Source organism: Callorhinus ursinus, unplaced genomic scaffold (genome assembly GCF_003265705.2).
Source record: "Callorhinus ursinus isolate GAN/ISIS: 27379988/994484 unplaced genomic scaffold, GSC_fseal_2.0 scaffold25, whole genome shotgun sequence".
NCBI lineage: Eukaryota > Metazoa > Chordata > Mammalia > Carnivora > Otariidae > Callorhinus > Callorhinus ursinus.
The window spans coordinates 1,592,321-1,613,742 of NW_027397087.1; the positions used below are offsets into that span (position 1 = coordinate 1,592,321).

The 21,422-nt window shown below is 42.1% G+C and overlaps 1 protein-coding gene across 6 annotated transcripts in view; it reads left to right on the forward strand.

Moving 5' to 3' along the window:
- Positions 1-21,422, forward strand: part of FMN1 (formin 1) — a 445,431-nt gene that overhangs the window by 36,507 nt on the left and 387,502 nt on the right. For all 6 annotated transcript variants that reach the window (XR_012373582.1, XR_012373583.1, XR_012373584.1 and 3 more), the window contains one exon: positions 500-2,485. Coding sequence is in view for 2 of the 6 variants with exons in the window: in XM_073876758.1 (XP_073732859.1) it covers positions 631-2,485 (1,855 nt within the window). In the remaining 4 variants the exon portion in view is untranslated. The remainder of the gene's footprint in view (positions 1-499; positions 2,486-21,422) is intronic.

The window sequence follows — 21,422 nt, forward strand, 5'->3', positions numbered from 1 at the left end:
TTTAAGTTAAATAGAAAATTAATCTCAAATCTTAGAAGGTGCTTTTTGAAGAGTAAAAAAGCTCACTCATTTTTGCAAAGTAATATTCCAAACCCAAGTTATTAAAATGGCTATGTTTTCTAAGGATCACAAAGTCTCCTTTCTTTGGGATTTCTGAGAGATGTATTAGCTGTGTTTAATAGAAAAACATAAACTGAAGCCTAGAGAAGTTGAAAGACCTGCTCTGGGTTATATGGTGAGTTCCCTTGTGGGGGAAAAGGAGCTTTGTCTTGGGGCTAAAATAGAGTACTCTGCCATCTCTCAGCTGTAGAAAATCTCTGGTCTGGTGGGGGGATGGGACTGGGGAAGTGGTTGCAATCAGCCTCTGGTTGGTGTGAGTTGAGTTGGGTGAGATCAGCCAGAGAGAAAGGATAAGTCATTGCTATGATTTCATTTATGTTTGTGTGTGATTTATGTACTCATTTAGACAAGCTGCTTTCTTCCCCTCTTCTTTTACCAGGCGGTCTTGTTGCTAGAGATGACTGTCAGCTGCTTTCCCTGCCTAGCCACCATCACATGCCCCACCACCGGAGCCTGGGAAGCCTGACCACAGACCAGCATCTCCAAGGCATGAATAATTAGGTAGGCATAATGGAAGGCACTCACTGCACCCTCCAACTGCGTAAGCCCATTACTGAAGTCTGCTATATCAGCTTCTATCTTCCAAGGGGGGAAGTGAGAGGATTTTCATACAAGGGCACTGTAACTCTAGACAGATCCAATAAAGGGTTTCATAACTGCTACCAAGTCAGGGAGGGGTCAGACGTCATCAACCTCAGCCTGCAGCGAAATGAACATCCAGGCGACATATTTTTCAAGCAAACTCCCACAAAAGACATTTTAACTGAGCTGTACAAACTCACAGCAGAGAGGGAGAGACTTCTGGCCAATCTGCTGAGCTCAGACCACATCCTGGGGATTACGATGGGGAACCAGGAGGGGAAGCTGCCGGAGCTGTCCGTGAGCCTGGCCCTTGAGGACGACTGTTTCCAGAGTGCTGGTGACTGGCCAGGGGAGCCCCCCGTGGGCTGTCTCAATAAGAGGAGTGCCCATGGGAACAGAAAGCCTCGGAGGTTTGGTGGAAGGAGAGGGAGCTTTGAGGTGCTTCCACAGAAGAGGACGAGAAGAAAAAGGCATGGGGGCCAGCAGTCGGCTCCTCAGATGGGGAAGGACCAGATCCGTTCCAGCAAATCTCTTCCTCTTTCTCAAACAAGGCCTAATCTTTGGCTTCCAGAGGAGAGAGGCAGCTCGCTCCCAAGTGGGGCATTTATTTCTTCCCTACAGTGGAGAGAGAGCTGCCCCCCAGAGCTCCCCAGGACACTGGATACCAGCTGCGGCTTTGGGAGCTTCAGGGGGGCTTTTGAGGACCCTGGGCTTGGAAGAGGGGAGACGCCCCCTCACTGCAGCACCATAGAGCCAGGAGATGATGATGCTGGCATGCCGGAGAGGGGCCCTCACAGGCTGGTGCACCCGCAGACAGGTTTGTCTGGAAGTCATGAGGACTCTGAGAAGCATCCAGAGGCAGAGAGGGGCCAGAGGGAGAAGTCTCCTGAGCATACATGCAGGAAGAAGCCTATTTCCAAAGTGGTGGCCAAAGTCCAGGATCTGTCTACTCAGGTGAAAAGAGTAGTTAGAACGCATCCCGAAGGCGAGGAAAGCATTGCCGTTTGCCCGGCGGCCCGAGCTGAGTTTATACCCAGAGCAGACTGGCTCACCCTCCCAGGAGCCGAGGCTGGGACTCATGGGTCCAGGTGGCAGGGCCAGGAGCAGCAAGGGGACGGGTCGTGGCAGCTGTCGGACAGAGAACGCATGCCAGCCAGCGCTGAGGGGGCTGTGAACAAGGTCCTGCTGAAGGTGATAGAGAGTGAGAAGTTAGATGAAGCCACTGAGGGGAAAAGGCTGGGCTTCCCCCCAAGCACACCAGCCCCCCACGCCCTCCCAGAAGCCAGAGGCAAGAGGAAGGCCAGGCTGCCTCTGAGGGATCACAAAACCTCGTTTCTGGCCCACAGCAGAGGCCCTGACCGGTCACAGCCCAGAAGCCATGAGAAGAAGCCGTTCCCCCCAGCACCGGCAGTGCTCAGCATGCTACTGAATAATTCAGCCTCCCAGGCCAGCACACACAAACGGATGGCACGTGTTCCCTCGCCTCTCTCTCCAAGGCTCCCAGGCCCCGAGCAGCATCACAGGGCCCTGCAGCTCCCTTCCCTGCCTGGTGAGTGGGAAGTGGCTCCTGATGACTCTCTTGGCCGAAAGAGCAGTACTTTCTCTGGGTCTCCTTCTGCTGACACCTTGGAGCCACCACCCTCTGCAAAGGTCACGGAGACCAAAGGAACCAGCTCGACTTCCCTTGGAGCAAGCCAAGCTCGGTTGGTGCCTGGGGAACCTTTGGAAAAGAGCCTGGGGCCCGGAAAGACCGCAGCTCGGCCCCAGTACCAGTCACCTCCAGGTAAGTCCCTGTGTAAGATACTTTACATCAGTGCTTGGGCAGCTCACAAATAGTAATCTGCTTGTGCTGTTCAGAGACTGGCTTCTGAACAAAGAACCCCAAATTCCTGGGCCTGTTAGTCAATTCACTCTGTAGCAAGAAAACTGGGAGTGGTATAGGGGAGTGTGGCAATGGTGAGGCTGGTGCTGACTTAAGGGTCGGGGTGTAGTTGCTTCCAGAAGCAATACTTGGTAAATGTCTTTTAAAAATACTTCACTTGGCATACTCTAAAGCTGCCTCCGTGGTTGCTTAACTCAGGATTCTCAAAGGAAACAGGAATGAGCAGAAAGAAGTAGCAACTTGTCTCTGCCTTTGATGCTAACACTGGGTAATTGGCCCCTTGACCTAAATTCTGCTGTTCATGCTGCTGGAGTAGCTCGGGTTCGTTGGGGTTCTCTAAGCAGAAGAGCAAAAGCCCCATGTGTCTTTGCTCATCTGTCTGTTGTAAGAGGTTTTTCATTTTTGTTTTTTTAATAATCACTTTTATAAGCATCATTACTTTATGGCAAGAACTTTCTTTTTTTACTAGAAGAGGGATGAATTCAGTCTCACTTGAAGAAACTTGATTCAGATTTTCTTTCTTTTTTTGGACTCTTTATTTTCCAAATGAGCATGAAGTAATGTTTATTCTGTTTTATTTATGGTCTATTTTACTGTCATGTTTTACTTATGGGTGCTCAAGAGATAATTTGGCTTATATGTTTAATGTGATATAAAATTTTATGTGGAAATAATTTGGGGGTTCTAAAAGTGGATTCAATAGGACCAAAAAAGGCAGTGTATAAAAGGTGCCACTCCGATATTCCTTACATTTTCCAGGCCAATGTGGCCAGGGGCTCAGGGTTTCGTATGCCACTATGCAGGGGACCGATTCTTTTCTGGGGTAACTCCCACAGCATGTGGTCAATGCCTTGTCTAGGGAATGGGTCGTAATATGATATATGGTCTCTTAAAGGTTAGACAAAACATCATGCTCAATTTCTGAGATAAAAATCTCTACCTAGGAAAGAGTAATTTCAACAGCTTTCTGTTCATTTTGACTCTTGACATTTTTTAAATTTCTCTAAATCATTGATCCAGGCATGGTTCTTTAAAAATGTGGTAAATACTTTTGATCTTATTTTTGCAGTATATTGATCTTAGTTTGAGAAGACTTGCTACTTTCATGATATAACCAATCTGCTTCACCAGGAAAGTCAGAGAATTATAGCTTTTGTGTCATGTATCATAGAACCCTAGTGATGAAAATTCTTTCTCCTCATGGATGTTGGAGCCATTGGAATTCTTGGAAAGGGAGGTCTGTGCAGTTATTAGATGAGAAACTTCTGGAGGCTCAGGAGTGGAATAGCTGCTTCAACTCTAAAGGTTCTTTTTTAGAAACCACACTAACTTCTGGGATTGTGTGTGTCCCTCATCCAGAAATTGGGCATTAAATACATTGAACTTCAGTAAATCTTGTTTTTTCCTGATTTAAAATTATCTTTTTATTTTGTTGCCCTTTTTCTTTTGTTTTTTTTTTTTTTATATTTTATTTATTTAAGAGAGAGACAGAGAGAGAGAGAGAGCACGGGGGGGGAGGGTCAAAGGGAGAAGCAGACTCCCCAATGAGCAGGGAGCCCAGTGCACGACTCAATCCTGGGACTCCAGGATCATGACCTGAGCTGGAGGCCGTCGCTTAACCAACTGAGCCACCTAGGCACCCTGCCCTTTTCCTATATAAAAAATATTATAAAAGCTCCATTGTATCTGGGTCAAGGCAGGCACACAGAGGACATTCGATTTCTACGGTGACTGACCATGAGCCCACCGAGTAGTAAGTTCAATGGGTGGTCATGCTCTACCTTGGCCTCTCCACATAATTGCTCAGAACCATTCCCCTTCCTTTGGCCCCAGCCCTGCATAGCACTTTCAGGAGCCAGTCCTTAGAATCATGACAGTGTGCTTCTAACCTTATAAAAGAAGGAACTGGAAAGGAGGAGAAAAGGAGTGGGAGAGACTTTTTCTTCTGGTGTGGGTGACTTCTCTTTTGCAGGTACCTTCCTCCAGAACATCCAGACATTGTCTCTTTTCACTGTCCCTCGAAAACATGAAGGGAGGGAGTTCAGAGAGTGGGTCTTGATTTTTATATCCTGTGTTCCTGTGTTCTTTTCCCCCTTCCTCCCCTTTTCTGTGGTCATGAGATCTCTTCATATTCCAGATCCTTCAGTGACTTCCTGCCACTGGTGGGTCCATATGTATGGGAGAATTTTCGTGCTTCCAGCTGCCTGTCTTTCACTTCATTTCCCTTCTCATCCCTTCCTGGCAGAGGCCCCAGAGAGTCCCCAGCAGCCCTGATGGTGGGTGGAGGGGGTAGAGGGGCATAATGCATTGACTATCACTGCACAGTGGCCCTTTATCTGGATCCAACTCCCACCTGTATCCCATGTTAGCTATCAACCAGGTTGGGTTTATGGTCTGTGGACATTTATTTCCTGTGGAAATAACGTCGAGGTATTTTATTGAAGTGATCTGATTAAGATTATTGAAAGCTCTCATTAACTGCTCAAGTAAGAGATTAAGTCTGGCAAAAGTAATCAGATCTGTTTCCAGTTGGAAGACTCTTTAGTGTTATGGGTGTGTAGTAATTCCCAGGAAAGAGTGAAATCCGCTTCTCCTTCTCACAGGACCAAGAGTTAAAGCCAGTATTACCAAAATCCGCACAGGAAATAGCATAAAGGCATCATAGAGACTATTGGTCCACCTCCTATTGGCTTTGAAATTTTCTTAACTCTTCATTCCAAGGGCTACACAAAGGAATTTCTTGTCTGGTGGTGATATGATCAAACAGAGAATATACTAAACAGTGAATGGTGGACAGATTTGTCTTCTCATGCCCATGCCCACCCCCCCAGCACACACCACCTTCTCCCCCCTCTCCCTTTGGAATTGGTTTTGTACTATTTTATTTGGGGATGGAAACTACTGTAGAATGTTCCCAAGCCTTTGTGGAATGTGGTATTTTCTCAGACCAAGGGACTCTGGTGGTGCAAACCTGCACAGCGATGTCCTGGGAGCTGATTCTTTCCTGTTTTGATGGCTTTCTTTTTACCTTTGATCTGAAATAGACCCTTTTAATGCCAGAAGAATCACATGGAATCTGGCTCACCACACTTAGGAAAATGCCCAGTGTTTCTGTGTGCTCCTCAGCAATCTCATGATCTTTGTCCTCTGATTGAAGTCACTGAGGCGGTGGTGGAAGCAGATGCCCCAGGCATAGTTCTTGATATGATGAGTCACTTGATCAATTGGAAGGGCCATCAGAAGATGTAGTTCATGTCAACCGATTAAGAGTTGAGATGCACACTTGGAATCGGTTTTTTAATATCTAATGCAACTGTCAAAACTTTCATTCCTCTGAGCATATATTACAGGGAGTGGATAGAAATTCTTCCTACAATAATACTGAGGTTTGATACAAGTCCAGTAAAAATTTAAAGGAACTTCATAACATTAATGGACATATGCAACCATTTAAGATTACTACAGAAAGTATATAGTACATAGAAAGTTCTCTGTAGGGGCGCCTGGGTGGCTCAGTTGTTAAGCGTCTGCCTTCGGCTCAGGTCATGATCCTAGGGTCCTGGAATAGAGCCCCCATCGGGCTCCCTGCTCAACGGGAAGCCTGCTTCTCCCTCTCCCACTCCCCCTGCTTGTGTTCCCTCTCTTGCTGTGTCTCTCTCTGTCAAATAAATAAATAAAATCTTTTTTAAAAAAAGAAAATTCTCTGTAATTCCTGTTAAGAGAGAAAATAAGATTCAACAATCGCATAAACCATATCATACCCATATAAAACAAATGTAAGAATTAAATTAAGAAATACATTGCCATACACTTTTAAGAAAGTAAGCGGGTGGCGATTGAAACTATATGTAACTTTGACCTAGCAACCCTACTTTTTGGAATTCAGTTTACAAAAATAGATGCACTAGTAAACATATATGCATAAGGGTGTTTACTGTAGCATTGTTTGTAGTGGTGAAAATAGCTGAAAAAATTCGGACGTCCATCAGTAGAGAAATGGTTAAATAAATTATAGTACATTTCTACTGTATAATACTATGAGGCCATTCAAAGTATTGAACTAGATCTGTACCTAGCAAGTGGCAAGGTGATGGATAGCATGCTTGCAGTTTTTGCAAGACAGGTATCACCCCTCTTCATATATGAGTATATGTATGTTTGGTATGGGCTTGAATATCATGGAGACAGGTGTAGAAAAAGACTGACCAGCCTGTTCACATTCTTTATCTGCGGGCAAAGCAGGGTGAAGGTGAGGAATAAGGTGAAGGGGAAGAATCCAGAAGCATTGGGGAAGAGCATTAACTTCTTCTCTTTGTATATTTTTATAATATGTCACTGGTTGCAGTAAATGTGTCACTTTTATGATTTTTAAGAGGGATTTAGAACTACTTTTTTTAATGGTTATCCCTTATTTATTGAAGCATAGTTGACATAAATGTTATATTAGTTTCGGGTGTATAACATAGTGATTTCACAATTCTAGACATTATGTACTGCTCACCAGGATAAGTAAGTTACCGTCCACTGCCCTACAACATTACTATAGTATTATTGACCGTATCCCCTATGCTATGCTTTTTATCCCCATGCTTATCTATGTTATCACTGGAAGTTTGTGTCTCTTAATCCCCTTCACCTATTTCATCCATATCCCCACCTCCTTTTAATGAGTGATTTAATGACTTTTTAAGTAAAAAAACACATGCACCTAGAGCGGTTAGCGTGTGTGGTGGGATTACAGTTAAACTGCACTTTCCTGCGTTTTCCCCATGTCCTTTAATGGGGTGAGAAGCTCGGCTCTGAGACTGTACTGTTAGGCAGGGAAATGCAGTCTGCTAGAGAGCTGGGAAAGCAGAGCCCACAGAGAACTAGTCAGGCAGGGAGGATTGGGTGAGGATAGAGCATTAACCAGAAACCAAGAGAAGAAGGAGCTTTATAAAGGCTCCTGGTAGACAAGGTCCTGACAGAGAATAGACACCCCTCAGCCTGAAGGAACAGGGGAAGCAATGGTTACTGCTTCCTAGACAGGGGAGCTTCACGGAGAGGGCAACATGGCAGAGTGGTGGCCTGTGGCCGAGCTTGTGGGACTGAAGATCCTGGCCTCTCTCTCCTTTGATCTTCTGCCTGGAAACCTCTAACCGAACCAACCACGGGGCAGAGTGTAAGGGAGCCGGCAGATGCAGTCTTCACGGTCGGCCTTCCAGGGCCAAGGGCAGGGTGGAGAATGGTGGAGAGTAGATCTGGAGGGGCAAATGGAAGACAAGATGAAGCAGATAGGGAAGACCAAGAAATCTAGGAAGACAGAGTGGTATGTTAAATGAGCAACAAGGCAAAGAAGAATGTATGGTGGCTGTTTTGCTACAGAACAGTGGTTGTCTTGATAATAAATGATAATTGCACCATTTCATTTCTTTGTCATGTGACCTTTATGCCTTTAAATTTAAGTGGATTGTCTCTTATTGTTAAAAGTTCAAAAACAGAGGAAGTAAAAGAATTGGAAGATCTTGCGATACAGTTTTCATTCCATGGATTTAGAAAAAATTAGCTGGTTTTTAAAAACAAAGCTCTTCTATTTAACCATGATTGCTATCACATTGTGTTCAGTTGCTTTTTGTGAAAAACACAAAAAGAATTTAAAAATATCTTTCTCAATCACTGCAAAATAAGAATAGCTAATTAGCATATGAAATATGAAATAGATTTTCTACCAGTGAACAATTTGTATTTTGAAGTCAGTTTCTATGTAGAATAAATGATGGGTGTTTCTCGCATTCAAATTCTGTTTTTCAAAAGATAATACATTTCAAAAGCCAAGATCATGACCAAAATCTGATGTTTTCAAATCCGGAGCCAGCTCTATGTATGTGAATTTTTTCCCAGATCAATATCCAATTGTGCTTTGAGGATCACACTTTCAACTGAATTGTTTTTCACTTGTTTCTTTTCTATTCTTGGGTTCAGAGCCCAAGATTTAAAGTGAGGGTGGCAATCTGCAATCCCAGGTTACACATATCAGGCTAAAGTAATTCTAAAGATACATAGAAATAACAGAATTAACCTGTGATTACAAGTCATAGCTACTGAAAAATCTCAAAGAGAAAACAATTTTTTAAATAAATAGATACATATTTTTTCACCTTCTGCCTCATAGCATTATTGGTTGGGGCATAAAAAATAAGCTTTTAATGTGGTCATTCTATCATTTTATCAAATTGATAAAGCAAAGTACTGATTTTGAAGGCATATGTTTTGTTTTATTCCTCATGGACTCATCTGGGAGAGGTTGCTTTTTGAAAACAGTAGATATCCCCTGGGCCTACTTTCTTCCTCTTGATAGCTCTCATCAGGGAAATGTTTGCTACTGCCTTATTGCTTATGCTACTTTTTATTTTATTTTACCTACTTTCTGATCACTTACAAGGACCATAACTTCTGTTAGATAGTTCTTAAACACAAATCAACCCATATTACTTAGTAAATTTGGGGAGCCTCCGGGCTGTGATATTAGGCCATACCATCCCCCTAGAGTTTCTCTGTGTGCCCACATAGCTCAGCCCCCTGCCAGGGCATGTTATAGAGTTTCTGGACTCTTAACAGGAGGCCCTAAGAGTTTTTTCCACAGTCATGGATTGTTCCAGTACATTGAACCAGATGCTTTCTAGATGGCCCAGAGCCTTATAGGAAAGACCTTGAAACTAAGTTAGAATTGGGATTCAGGGGGCACCTGGGTGGCTCAGTCGGTTAATTGTCTGCCTTTGCCTCAGGTCATGATCCCAGGATCCTGGGATCAAGTCCCATGTTGAGCTCCTTGCTTGGTGGGAACACTGCTTCTCCCTCTGCCTGCCACTCCCCCTGTTTGTGTGCACGTGCTCTCTCTCTCTCTGACAAATAAATAAATAAATCTTAAAAAAAAAATAGAATTGGGTTTCAGATGTGTATAGGGTGTAGAGGGACTGTGGGGTCCTTAAAGGATGTTGAACAATAGGGAAGAATGATGGACAGTGGAAGGAGAAGTATCATGAGGGAGTAAGTCTGGGCCAAAAGTCTGTGCACAGATGTTTCCTCATCTTCCTATGAGTGCCCCTGGACACTAGTGGGAGGGGGCTCTGGCATGAAGGAAAGGAAAAACTTTGTCATCAGAAGCCCGAGAGTCTTACAGTATAGAGGAGCTGTTCAAGAGAGGCAGGAAATTTCCTTCCTTCCTTCCTTCCTATCTTCCTTCCTTCCTTCCTTCCTTCCTTCCTCCCTCCCTCCCTCCCTCCCTCCCTCCCTCCCTCCCTTCCTTCCTTCCTTCCTTCCTTCCTTCCTTCCTTCCTTCCTTCCTTCCTACCTTCCTTCCTTTTAGATTTTATTTATTTATTTGACAGTGAGAGAGGGAACACAAGTAGGGGGAGTGGGAGAGGAAGAAGCAGGCTTCCCACTGAACAGGGAGCCTGATGCGGGGCTCAATCCCAGAACCCTGGGATCATGACCTGAGCCAAAGGCAGACACTGAACGACTGAGCCACCCAGGCACCCCTCTTTCTTTCTTTTTTTAAATTTAAATTCAATTAGCCAACATATAGTACATCATTAGTTTCAGATGTAGAGTTCAATAATTCATCAGTTGTCTATAACACCCACTGCTCATCATATTACGTGCCCTCCTTAATGCCCATCACCCAGTTACCGCATCCCCCCCCACCTCCCCTCCAGCAACCCTCAGTTTGTTTCCTAGAGTTAAGAGTCTCTCATGGTTTATCTCCCTCTCTGATTTCTTCCCAGTTTTTCCTCCCTTCCCCTATGATCCTCTCTGTTGTTTCTTATGTTCCACATATGAGTGAAACTGTATAATAATTGTCTTTCTCTGCTTGACTTTGTTTCACTCAGCATAACACCCTCCAGTTCCATCCATGTCGATGCTAATGGTAAGATTTCATTCTTTCTGATGACTGAGTAGTATTCCATTACATATATGAACCACATCTTCTTTATCCATTCATCTGTTGATGGACATCTCAGCTCCTTCCACAGTTTGGCCATTGTGGACGTTGCTGCTATGAACAATGGGGTGCATGTGGAGAGGCAGGAACTTCCTTAGCGAGCCAGCTTCAGTAGTCTAGAACAGAGGTTGTTAGGAACCCAAGGGCACAGAGTGATAGAGCAACAGAGCAGAGGGTGTTAATAGCAGCCAGACCCCTGAGCACGGAAACCTTGTGGGACCCTGGGAGAACAGAGCTGGGGAGGAGGAACCTGAGAAAAAACTGGACTTCATGCTAAGCAAGTGAGTGGGAGGCTTTAGAACTTGAGATTCAGATTTTTGTGATTCATGTAACACAATTTTATCCAGGAAAAGGCAGTAAGTTGGATCATCCAGGTGTCATATTTTTCCTAAAATGTTATAATACAGATTTTTTGCTTGTTCGTTTCAAATCCAAGTTAAAGTTTTGAAGTTGAATTTTGCACTTGGTGGGAGGACCCAAAAATACTGTTGTAGTTGATTAAAGCTGTTGGTTTCCAGGTTAGCCCTGAGGAATTGCGGAGGGAGTAAATAACATGTGCAGCTTGAGTGTAAGCGTGGTCTCCCTAGGATTCAGACATAGGTCTAGGCCTGTCTGGATAATTAGATGGTTAGAGCTGTCAAGAGCCTTTTGCTTGAGAGCTCCAAGGATGGTCACAGGGTGGGGCTCCTCCGAAGGAAAGCAGGATTTGAGGCTCATGAGAGGGGCGAGGGGGAGGGACAACACTGACACTAGCTATCTCTATCTCTCCTCCTCCAGATTCTCTGCTGACCCCACCCCCTGGACTCACACCTGGGTCATAGGGAGAGGGAACTGCACCAAATAAGCCATGTGAAAATTTAAAGAGAAATTTTACTAAAATGTTCTTAAGATGGGGCACCTGGGTGGCGCAGTTGTTAAGCGTCTGCCTTCGGCTCAGGTCATGATCTAAGGGTCCTGGGATCGAGCCCTACATCGCATCGGGAAGCCTGCTTCTCCCTCTCCCACTCCCCGTGCTTGTGTTCCCTCTCTCACTGTGTGTGTCTCTGTCAAATAAATAAATAAAATTTAAATAAAATAAAATAAAATGTTCTTAAGATATTGAAGGCATGGTCCGCGTTAATAGAGTGTAACAAACATGTGGACGAAGAGTCCCAACTCCAGGTGCTGTTGGAGCATGGTGAGACAGGGAGCATGGTGGAATGAACCAGATTTTAGCTCGTCCTTAGGTACAGAGAAGTGGGGGACATCAGCAGAAGTGCCTTGGCCAGCACCTCTGGCACATTAGCTGCAGCAGTCCTGGTGACAATTCTAACCGTGTCAAGAGGCACCTGAAGCGGCCAGACAAGAGGGGACAGCAGGTGGGGTGCCTGGGTGGCTCAGTTGGTTAAGCGACTGCCTTCGGCTCAGGTCATGATCCTGGAGTCCCGGGATCGAGTCCCGCATCGGGCTCCCCGCTCAGCGGGGAGCCTGCTTCTCCCTCTGACCCTCCTCCCCTCTCATGTACTCTCTCTCTCAAATAAATAAATAAATCTTTAAAAAAAAAAAAGAGGGGACAGCAGGGATGATGGGGAGGACTGCATCTGTGAGCACGTGTGATTCCTAGAATGATTAGGAGAAATTGTGGGGTGGGGGACAGGAGCACCAAAATTGGTAGAGCCAGAGAAATCCTGATTTTGCACTCTGTTGTTACTCCCCTGACTGCATTTACTGGAAGGAATAGTATCAAACCATAGGGTTCTTTTGAGAATCAAATGAAAGGATGTCAATGAAAATACTTCATAAAACATTAGAAAATATCAGCTTATTACAGTTATACATCATTGTTGGCTCAAAGAGTCAGAAATGATTTTATTTTATTTTTTTTAAGATTTTATTTATTTGAGAGAGAGAGAGATAGCAAGAGAGAGCACAACAAGCAGGGGTAGGGGAAGAGGGAGAGGGGGAAGCAGTCTTCCCGCTGAGTAGGGAGCCCCATGTGGGCCTTGATCCCACGACACTGGGATCATGACCTGAGCTGAAGGCAGATGCCCAGTGACTGAGCCACCCAGGTGCTCCAGCAGAAATGATTTTAATAATCTACTCTTTTTGGTGTTTTCCAGTGATCAAGTGAGGCTACAAATAATAATCACAGCTAGTTATCCTATGTAGATTTCTTGATTTGCTCTTAATTAAAGCTTCTACATTTGCTTGTTTTTTCAGTTGCTTCTGTTTTTTTCAGTCACTTCTGTTTTTTAAGTCCCTTACATCTTTTTTTTTTTAAAGATTTTATTTATTTGACAAAGAGAGATATAGTGAGAGAGAGAAGACAAGCAGGGAGAGTGGGAGAGGGAGAAGGAGGCTTTCTGCCTAGCAGGGAGCCTGATGCAGGGTTCAATCCCAGGACCCTGGGATCATCACCTGAGCTGAAGGAAGACGCCTAACGACTGAGCCACCCAGGCGCCCCTAAGTAACTTACATCTTTAATGGTCTCTTATTGTTTTTTTTGGATTAATTTTGGATTTTCCACCTCATCTTTTGAAAACTTGAAGGTGTCACTGGATCATATATGATACCTCTGATGCACTCTCCATGGAGTGTAGCTTACTACTGGTTCACCCGATAGTTTTAAAATTTAATCTGGGGAATTTTAATTTTACATTAATTAACAAAGAAATCGGAATTGCATTTCTAATACTAATGGCACTCCAATATGAAATCATAAACTAAAGAATGTTATAGCAAAAGAAAAGAAAAACAAAGGTCCCCTTTCTTCTTACCACTTATTTCTGAACCACCTAACATCCTATCTTCCCTTCACAAAGCTTTTTTAGTTTCTACAACTAGTAGTTATCTTGTCTTTTCTGATTTCCATATCATGTTTTTGTCCTTTTTGGATCTCTATTATTTGTATCTTCTTATGTTAGTATGTATTATAATAATAATTTTAATTATTAAAATTTTAATACCCTTGTATTTTAATATATTTTATTCTATTTATATTTTAATAATATTCCCTCATTGTTTTGTATGTCAGTCTTGAGTCCTCATGAAGCCTTTAGATGTAGAGCCCTATCTTATACTTTGGATGGATGATTTGCACTTTCTTGAACAGTATGTCACAAAATAGTCAATATATAATGGCCTAATTAAATTTTTGTGGTTGTTGACTTTAATTAAAAACAGCCCTCCAATTTACAGGTGATGGGGCAGTAACTGTGAGTGACCAATTGGCCTAGGAGTAGTTAAACAGAATATTCCTTCAAATGGTATGCCATACAGCAGAGTGAAGTGGGTTTGTTCCAGCCGAGCTCTCGGTGTCTCATCATCTTCATTTGGAACCTGTTTCTGCTTGTGATAGAACACATCAGAATTGAATCAGATGTGTCCTTATTTTTATTTTAAAAAGAAAAGAAAAGAAAAGAAAGGCCTCCCCAAAGACAGGAATGGTGTCACATTCATCATTACTTACCTGGAATCAGGTTCAGTAACTGACACATGGCATGTATTCAGTGAATGTTTTTGTTGAATGAATGAATGAAGGAGTGAGTGAATGGGTGGGTGACTGATGAGAAAACATGGTTTGCAAACTGGTAGCAGGGGCAAATTTTCCCCATTTGTCTTCTGTTAAACAGAATGAAAATGGTTTCATGCCATATTATGTGATTACTATCATATTATTTTGGTAGATGATGCTTTATTTTTTTTAAAGATTTTATTTATTTGTTTGACAGAGAGAGACACAGCAAGAGAGGGAACACAGCAGGGGGAGTGGGAGAGGGAGAAGCAGGCTTCCCATGGAGCAGGGAGCCCGATGCCGGGCTCGATCCCAGGACCCTGGGATCATGACCTGAGCTGAAGGCAGATCCCTAACGACTGAGCCACCCAGGCACCCCATGATGCTTTATTTTTAAAGCAAGCTTTAAGCTATTAATCTCTGCATAGGCTTAGGAATCTGAATGTACCCAGAGGATAGGAATGAAATTAAATGAAATATGGGTCCTCAAAGCCAAGTGTTTTTTTAAACAAAGAAACTGTTCTTTTAATTGGAATAACTTTACAACATGATTGATTTTACCAGAACAGACCTTTTTTAAATCTTAAAATGAGACTCAACTTAATTCTCAAAGCCAGTCACTGAGGGGTAGTCAAGTGATCAAACTTGAAATGGAAATGAGAGGCGGCTTCCCGTTTCTTGTGTTTTGTTGGTCACAGATTAACCATGCTGCGTTATGCGTGGACAAAGCCCAGCCTATTTGCACCAATGTATACTTTATGACCCAACATGCTGGTGAAATAGACAGCTTGGCAGGTGCTTATAACTCTTGTAGGCTGTGATTTAGGGGCTCCTGCATGGCCCATTTGCTCGGTGCCTGATGCCCACCATTGAAATTTGCCTTCTGTGCAAAAGAAAGCACTGTTGCTGGAATAGTTGTGTATAATTCCAGTATAAGCTGAGGCTATGTGATTGATTTCCAAAAGCTACACACAAACTAAGTCATGTTAATTTGCTCATAAAACTTCTGTTATTACCTAGCAGAGCAGGATCCTTAAAGAATGGGCTATGGGACAGGGTTCTAAGAGTGAAAGCAGAAGTCAAGGCCAGGAAAGGAATAGGCAGACTTGGAAAATGGCCTGAGAATTTGAGGCCCCAAACCAGTGCAGCCTTAACTGAAACATGAATGTTTCATGCTATCATCTTCACCAGGGTCTACCCTCCTTACCTAAGGAGTGGGGATTATTCTAGGCGTGTCCTCCAGGCGACAGGAATCTAGGAGACTTATTTTATTTATTTTATTTTATTTTTTTCCCCCATCCATCCTAGGAGACTATTTTAGAATTCTGCCTACCATAGTATCCCTCCATTGTCTAGCATTTTCCATTCCCTTTCTGGTCTTGTCTTCTGCTTCCACTATCAGAACCCTGTCCCTACAACTTTCCCTAATGTAACCTGATCTGAATACACAATAGACTTCTCCATTTCTGGATCATACTATACCGGTTAAGAATGTGTGTGCCGAAGTTGCGACATTTTATTGTCAAATTCCAGTTCTGCTACCTACTAGAAGATTAGCACCCACCTCAATTTCCTTATCAAAAGGGGAGTGATAGTAGTATCCATATAGTAGGTAGTATTTTAACTACTTAGCGGTTTTTGTAAGGAATACATGATAAAAATGCTTAAAGGGCGTGGCACAATATCTAACACCTAATTCTCCAAAAATATTTAGATATTGTTATTAGTATATCCTTTCTCAATGGTTTTATTCATATATTATTTCTCTACAGGGGATACCCTCATAAATTCCTATGCCCCCTTCAAAATCCATCCTAACCTTGCATGTGCAAAATGTCATCTGTGTAATGTTGGGAAGCTGAGCTTCGGGTATTTAGAGTAACTCTATTTTTTAACTTTTCTGTAAATCTAAAATTATTTCAAAATTAAGCAATTTTTTAAAAAGTCCTAAGTGTTATCTCCATCATCATAAAGCCTTTTGATTCCCCTCATTGTGGAATGAACACTTCCATTCTACTCTCAGGGAGCTTTACACATGATGTTATCATATTGCATCATGACTATTTGTTTACATGTCTGTCTAGACTATAAAGTCCATGGATGCAGATACTAAGCTCTATTCATCTTTGTATCTCTAATATATAGTATTACATCTGATATAGTTACAGCATATGTTATGTAAATGCTGGCTCGGTAACTAATTGTTGAATGATTTTTTATTTTTTGTGCACAAAGATTCATCAATGACCAAATGATATGTGATTATAGGAACCAGTGGGAGGGTCAGGGTGGTACAGAACAGCGGTTTTCAAAGTGTGGCCCCTGGACAAGCACCATTATTAGCCACAACTAGAGACTTGCTAAAATGCTGTTTTTCAGGCCCCATCCCCTGGATCTACTGAATCAGAAATTCTGGGGGTAGGGGATGAGCTGTCTGTGCTTAACCTCTTTCATGGAAACCGAGATTGAAAACGCAAACAATTATACGATTGTATAGTATATTCAGAATCTTAAGTACAAATATTTTATTAGAGGGAAATGATATAGATGAATTATCCTTAAGAAATAAGTGAATTTCCACTTAGTCATTTTTGTAATGATTTTGAATATTATAGAACTTATCAGATATAGGGAACTATATGCTTGTAAACACAAGAAAGTTTTAAAGTTTTCTTGTTAGTCTTCTGCCAGCCAATTCTTGGGCATTGCTTTAATACAGGAAGGTAGAATGCTATTCTTGAATATTTTCCTGTTTGACATTTGTTGCTGTGATCACAACTTTTTTTTTTTTTTACCATTAATCATAATATTAACCATTCTGGCCTCAATACACACATCTTCAAATTCTGTCAATGCCTGCCAAGCGCCTACTGCTGCCATGTGTTCCAAGAGGCTACTTCTCCAAATTGCATTTAAGCATCCATTAAGCTTTCACGATATAGCTTTTATAACCAGTTTTATGTTCTCAGCAAATATCGGTGGAGTTACAGGGTTCCATCTACTAAGTAATTAAGATATTACAATCACACATCTGCAGCCTTATTCTAAAGAGCAGCGCTACTATTTTTTCATCATTGAAGAGCAAGTATCTTGGAAAATCCTATGATAATGTATGACTAATCTCACAAAGAGCCTGAGTCAAGAAAGCATTTGCCTCTTTGCTGCAGAAGTTGTCAAATGTTTGCCTCTGTTATTGGAGAAAGATCACTTTTTAAAAATTTATTTATTTATTTATTTATTTATTCATTTATTTATATATGAGAGAGAGAGGGCACAGAGGGAGGAGGAGCAGAGGACGAGGGAGAGAGAGAGAAACTCAAGTAGACTCCATGCTCATCGTGGAACCCAACACAGGGCTGGATCCCAGGACCCTGAGATCATGACCTGAGCTCAAACCAGGAGTCCAACTGACGGAGAAACTGTAATGGAAAGAGGTGTTAGATGGCAGAATTAAAGCCTGTTAAATTCTTCCTAAGCTAAACGTAGAAAGCTTGAAGTCAAGAGGATACTGAAAACATCCTGCAGTTAGATTAAAATACGTACCTACAAGTAAAGGACCCAAGAGATTTCTGTTTCAGCTTTAGTTGACAACATACTGGTTCTGAGCTTGTTGGGTCATGTGGCTGATTCACACAAAAAGCGAGGCTACTTTAGTAATAGATATTTATATCAAGGCAGAAAATGTGTCACTGTACTGCATATAGTCTGACAAATCTGGAGTTTTTGGTGTAGTCATAGGTATGTATTTGAAGAGGCCTCATTGACAAATTGTATTACGTGCAGGGGACAGGAAGGAGACCTATCTGGAAATTATATCATAGGAAAAGGAGTCCAAAGGAATAGTAGCTAATAAAATTAGAAACAGGACACGTGACAGAGGCCGTGTAGTGGGTACTTTGTGGGTCACCCAGATCCCCCTATCTGAGTCAAGACCCTAGTTTTCTTAGCTGCTGGGAGTGTTGCTGGCTGATGGCTTCCAGCTGAGCTGCTCCCCAGGCCCGACCTTTTATCCAAGGGAGCTGCCTTGCCCGAGCCTCTGCCCACTCCTCAGGGGCAGCCCCACCCAGTGACCCATCCGTCACCTTGTGCAGGACAACTCTGAGGGACCACCCCAGCTTCAGAACCCCGTGTGTGATCAGCTGAGGCCTCTGTTTGCGGCTGCATCTCCTGCCCGGTCCTGTCTGCCTCACTCTCTCAGCATTGTTCTAGAAAGAACTCTCCACTAAACCTTCTCCATGGGATTCTCTGCTCCATCTGTTTTTCCAGGAAATCCTAGCCGCAACAGTTAACACTACAAAGACTGGGGAAGGATATGTTATTCGATAAATGATGCCGGGACAGTTGATTGTCCACATGGAAAGAGAAAATAAAGTCAAATAAACAAATAAACTACCTCATGTACAAAATCTATTTCATGAGGATTTAGAATTAAACTATGAAAAGCAAAACTTTACAGATTTTAGTAGAAAATAGGCAAGGATTAGGAGAGGGTTTCTGAAAAGCATAAACCATGAAGAAGATTGGTGAATTTGTCTATATTAAAATAACATCAAATTTAAATTAAGATAAAATCACTTGACTATGACAAATGATATCCTTTTTTAAAGTAATAGGAAAAGCTGGGAAGAATATTTGCCACACTTACGACTAACACAGAATTAGCATCGGAAATAGATAAAGAATTCGTATACATTCATAAAGGAAAGCAAAACTGCCCTACTAAAATAGGCAAAGAAGATAGTCGCTTTGCTTACGAGAAAGTCTGACTAATGAATGACTATGTGAAAATATGTTCAACCTCACAAGCAATTAGGGAAATGACAATGAAAATAAGATCCTAGTTCACACACATTAGATTGGGGAAATTAATTTAAATTTTTTTTATAATACCTTTCCTTTTTTTCCTTCCTTCCTTCCTTTCTCTGCTTCTGTACCTTTGCATATGCTATTTCTATGTGTCCTTCTCATCTGTCAAGACGTAGTGCAAAGTCAGGGTGCCTGGGTGGCTCAGTCAGTTAAGCGACTGCCTTCGGCTTGGGTCATGATCCTGGAGTCCTGGGATGGAGTCCCACGTGGGGCGGGCTCCCTGCTCAGCAGGGAGTCTGCTTCTCCCTCTGACCCTCCCCCCTCTCATGCGCTCTCTCTCATTCTCACTCTCAAATAAATAAATAAAATCTTTAAAAAAAAAAAAAGAAGCAGAAGACCTAGTGCAAAGTCATCTTTTCCGTGAAGTTCTCCTCACCTTCCTGTTCAGAGTTAAGACCGTCCCCTTAATATATTCCGTATAGCACGTTGCGCTTCTTCCATTTTAAAATACTGGGCATTGTTGTAATTTTCTGCTTACATGTGAGTCTCTGACATTAACTAGATGATGAGTCCCTGGATCGCAGGAATCTTGTCTATCTGTGTGCTTCTGGCATTTATCATAGTGCCTGGCACTTAACTAGAAAATATATATTGGATGGATGAATGAACCGGTTCCTTGCCCCAGTGGCTTCTTCATTAGATCAGACCCCTTCTAAACAGAGGGATGAAAAGTCAAATGCTCTGCACTTATTCTTTACTTTTTGATGCGTCCTCTAAAATTAGTTCAAGACAAACTCCACCTTTGAAAAGAGTTTTTAATTACTCATCACCTGCAGTGGAGCATAAGATTAAATGTGGTCTTCACCCTCCATTTAATTAAAGAGGATATGCAGAAAGCTGGCTCTTTTTATCATAGGTGGAAAGTTTCATGGGGACAAAATAAGTATTGTTTTTCTTTGTTTTTCATTGTTTTTCTTCGAGCCTACTTCTCCCTAGTGGTACCCGCAGGATTATTTCTAATCCTGACAAATCGAAAGAAGTATACTTTGCCTAGAGAGATAAAATATGTTGACATATTTAAAAAAAGAAAATATCTCCCTCAGGAAATCTAAGTGTTTGGGAATCTATACCCTCAAGGCATTTGAAAAATTTCTAATCTCTTTTTTAAAATCCAGCAACAGTTCTACAAAATCCAGATGGGAGCATATGATTTAGTTGGTATTCGTCATCTCCTACAGTGATTATAAAATATTAAAGCTAGGAGGGATCCTTTGGCCCAGTGCCTTCACGGTACAGGTAATGAAAGTAAGGTTCCATCTAATATGTCATAACTACTTAGTGATAGAATAGTTTGGATCTCCTACTTCCAATTTTCGTTCTTTCTTTTTCTCCATGTGCTGTGCCCACCACTAATTTGAAGGTAGCAAGAAACTTACTTGGATTTTCAGGGACTTCGAGTTACAATAGCTACTTAGGTATTTACTTTGAAGCCCTTGAAATCTCCCCAGTAAGCAAGTGCCTGTTGGCCTTTGTACCATTAATAATTAGCTTTCATTAGCACCTAAACTCAAGACGATAGAGCAACTCCATTCCAGACCAGTATAATTATTTGGGCTCATGATGAATATGGAGTAAGAGGTAAAGATTTGAAAAATAGATTAAAAATTTACTTGTTCATTAATTAAGCAAATTATGATAAAGATTCTAAGTGTAAGAATCTTATGTGATAATTGAAATAAAATTAGTAATGTCCCTGGACTTCTATTTTCTCCTTGGTGAAATGAATAACTTAGAATAAATCTGAGGACAATAAATCTTTGAGGATCTTTTCCTTCTAAATATTTTGATTCTGTAATTGTAATAACAGAGGATTCATCCAGATTTTGCTTGTCTTACAATGCTAACTGATGCTTGAAGTGTTTTTTAACAAAGAAGGTTTTCTTTTTTTTTTTTTTGGAAAAGTGATCTATGACTAAAATGCTGTCTTGTTTTTCTGAAAGGTTCCCAGGATTCTCACTCATTCATCTCCATATATGTGTTTTCTGTCCTTCATTTACTTGGTAAGACTATGATTTATTGAAACTAAATAAATTATTTAATTGTTCCAACCATGTGACTTCTCTGTAGTTGATTGGATGGATGTAAGTTTTGAAGGGGACATTCTGGGAAAATACAGGTAGTCATACGTCTGTTTGAATCTGAATTCTGCTGCTATGGGTTAATGCAAGTCACAGAACCTCCCTTAGCCTCAGTTTTCTCTTTTCTCCAAAATGAATAACACAATGTACTTCCTAGGGTTCTTATGAAGAGTGAATAAGATGCCAAGCACAGAGCCAGGCACACTGTGCAATCATGCCATTAGGGTGTACCAAATGCAACTGCAAGTGTCAGGGAGCCTTCCAGCTCAAGTATAGACCCCAATAGTTAAAACCAGAAATAGACAAGACAGAGGTGCCTGGGTGGCTCAATCCATTGAATGTCCAACTCTTGATTTTGGCTCAGGCCACAGTCATGGGATAGAGCCCAGCCTTGGACTCCCTACTCAGCAGGGAGGCTGC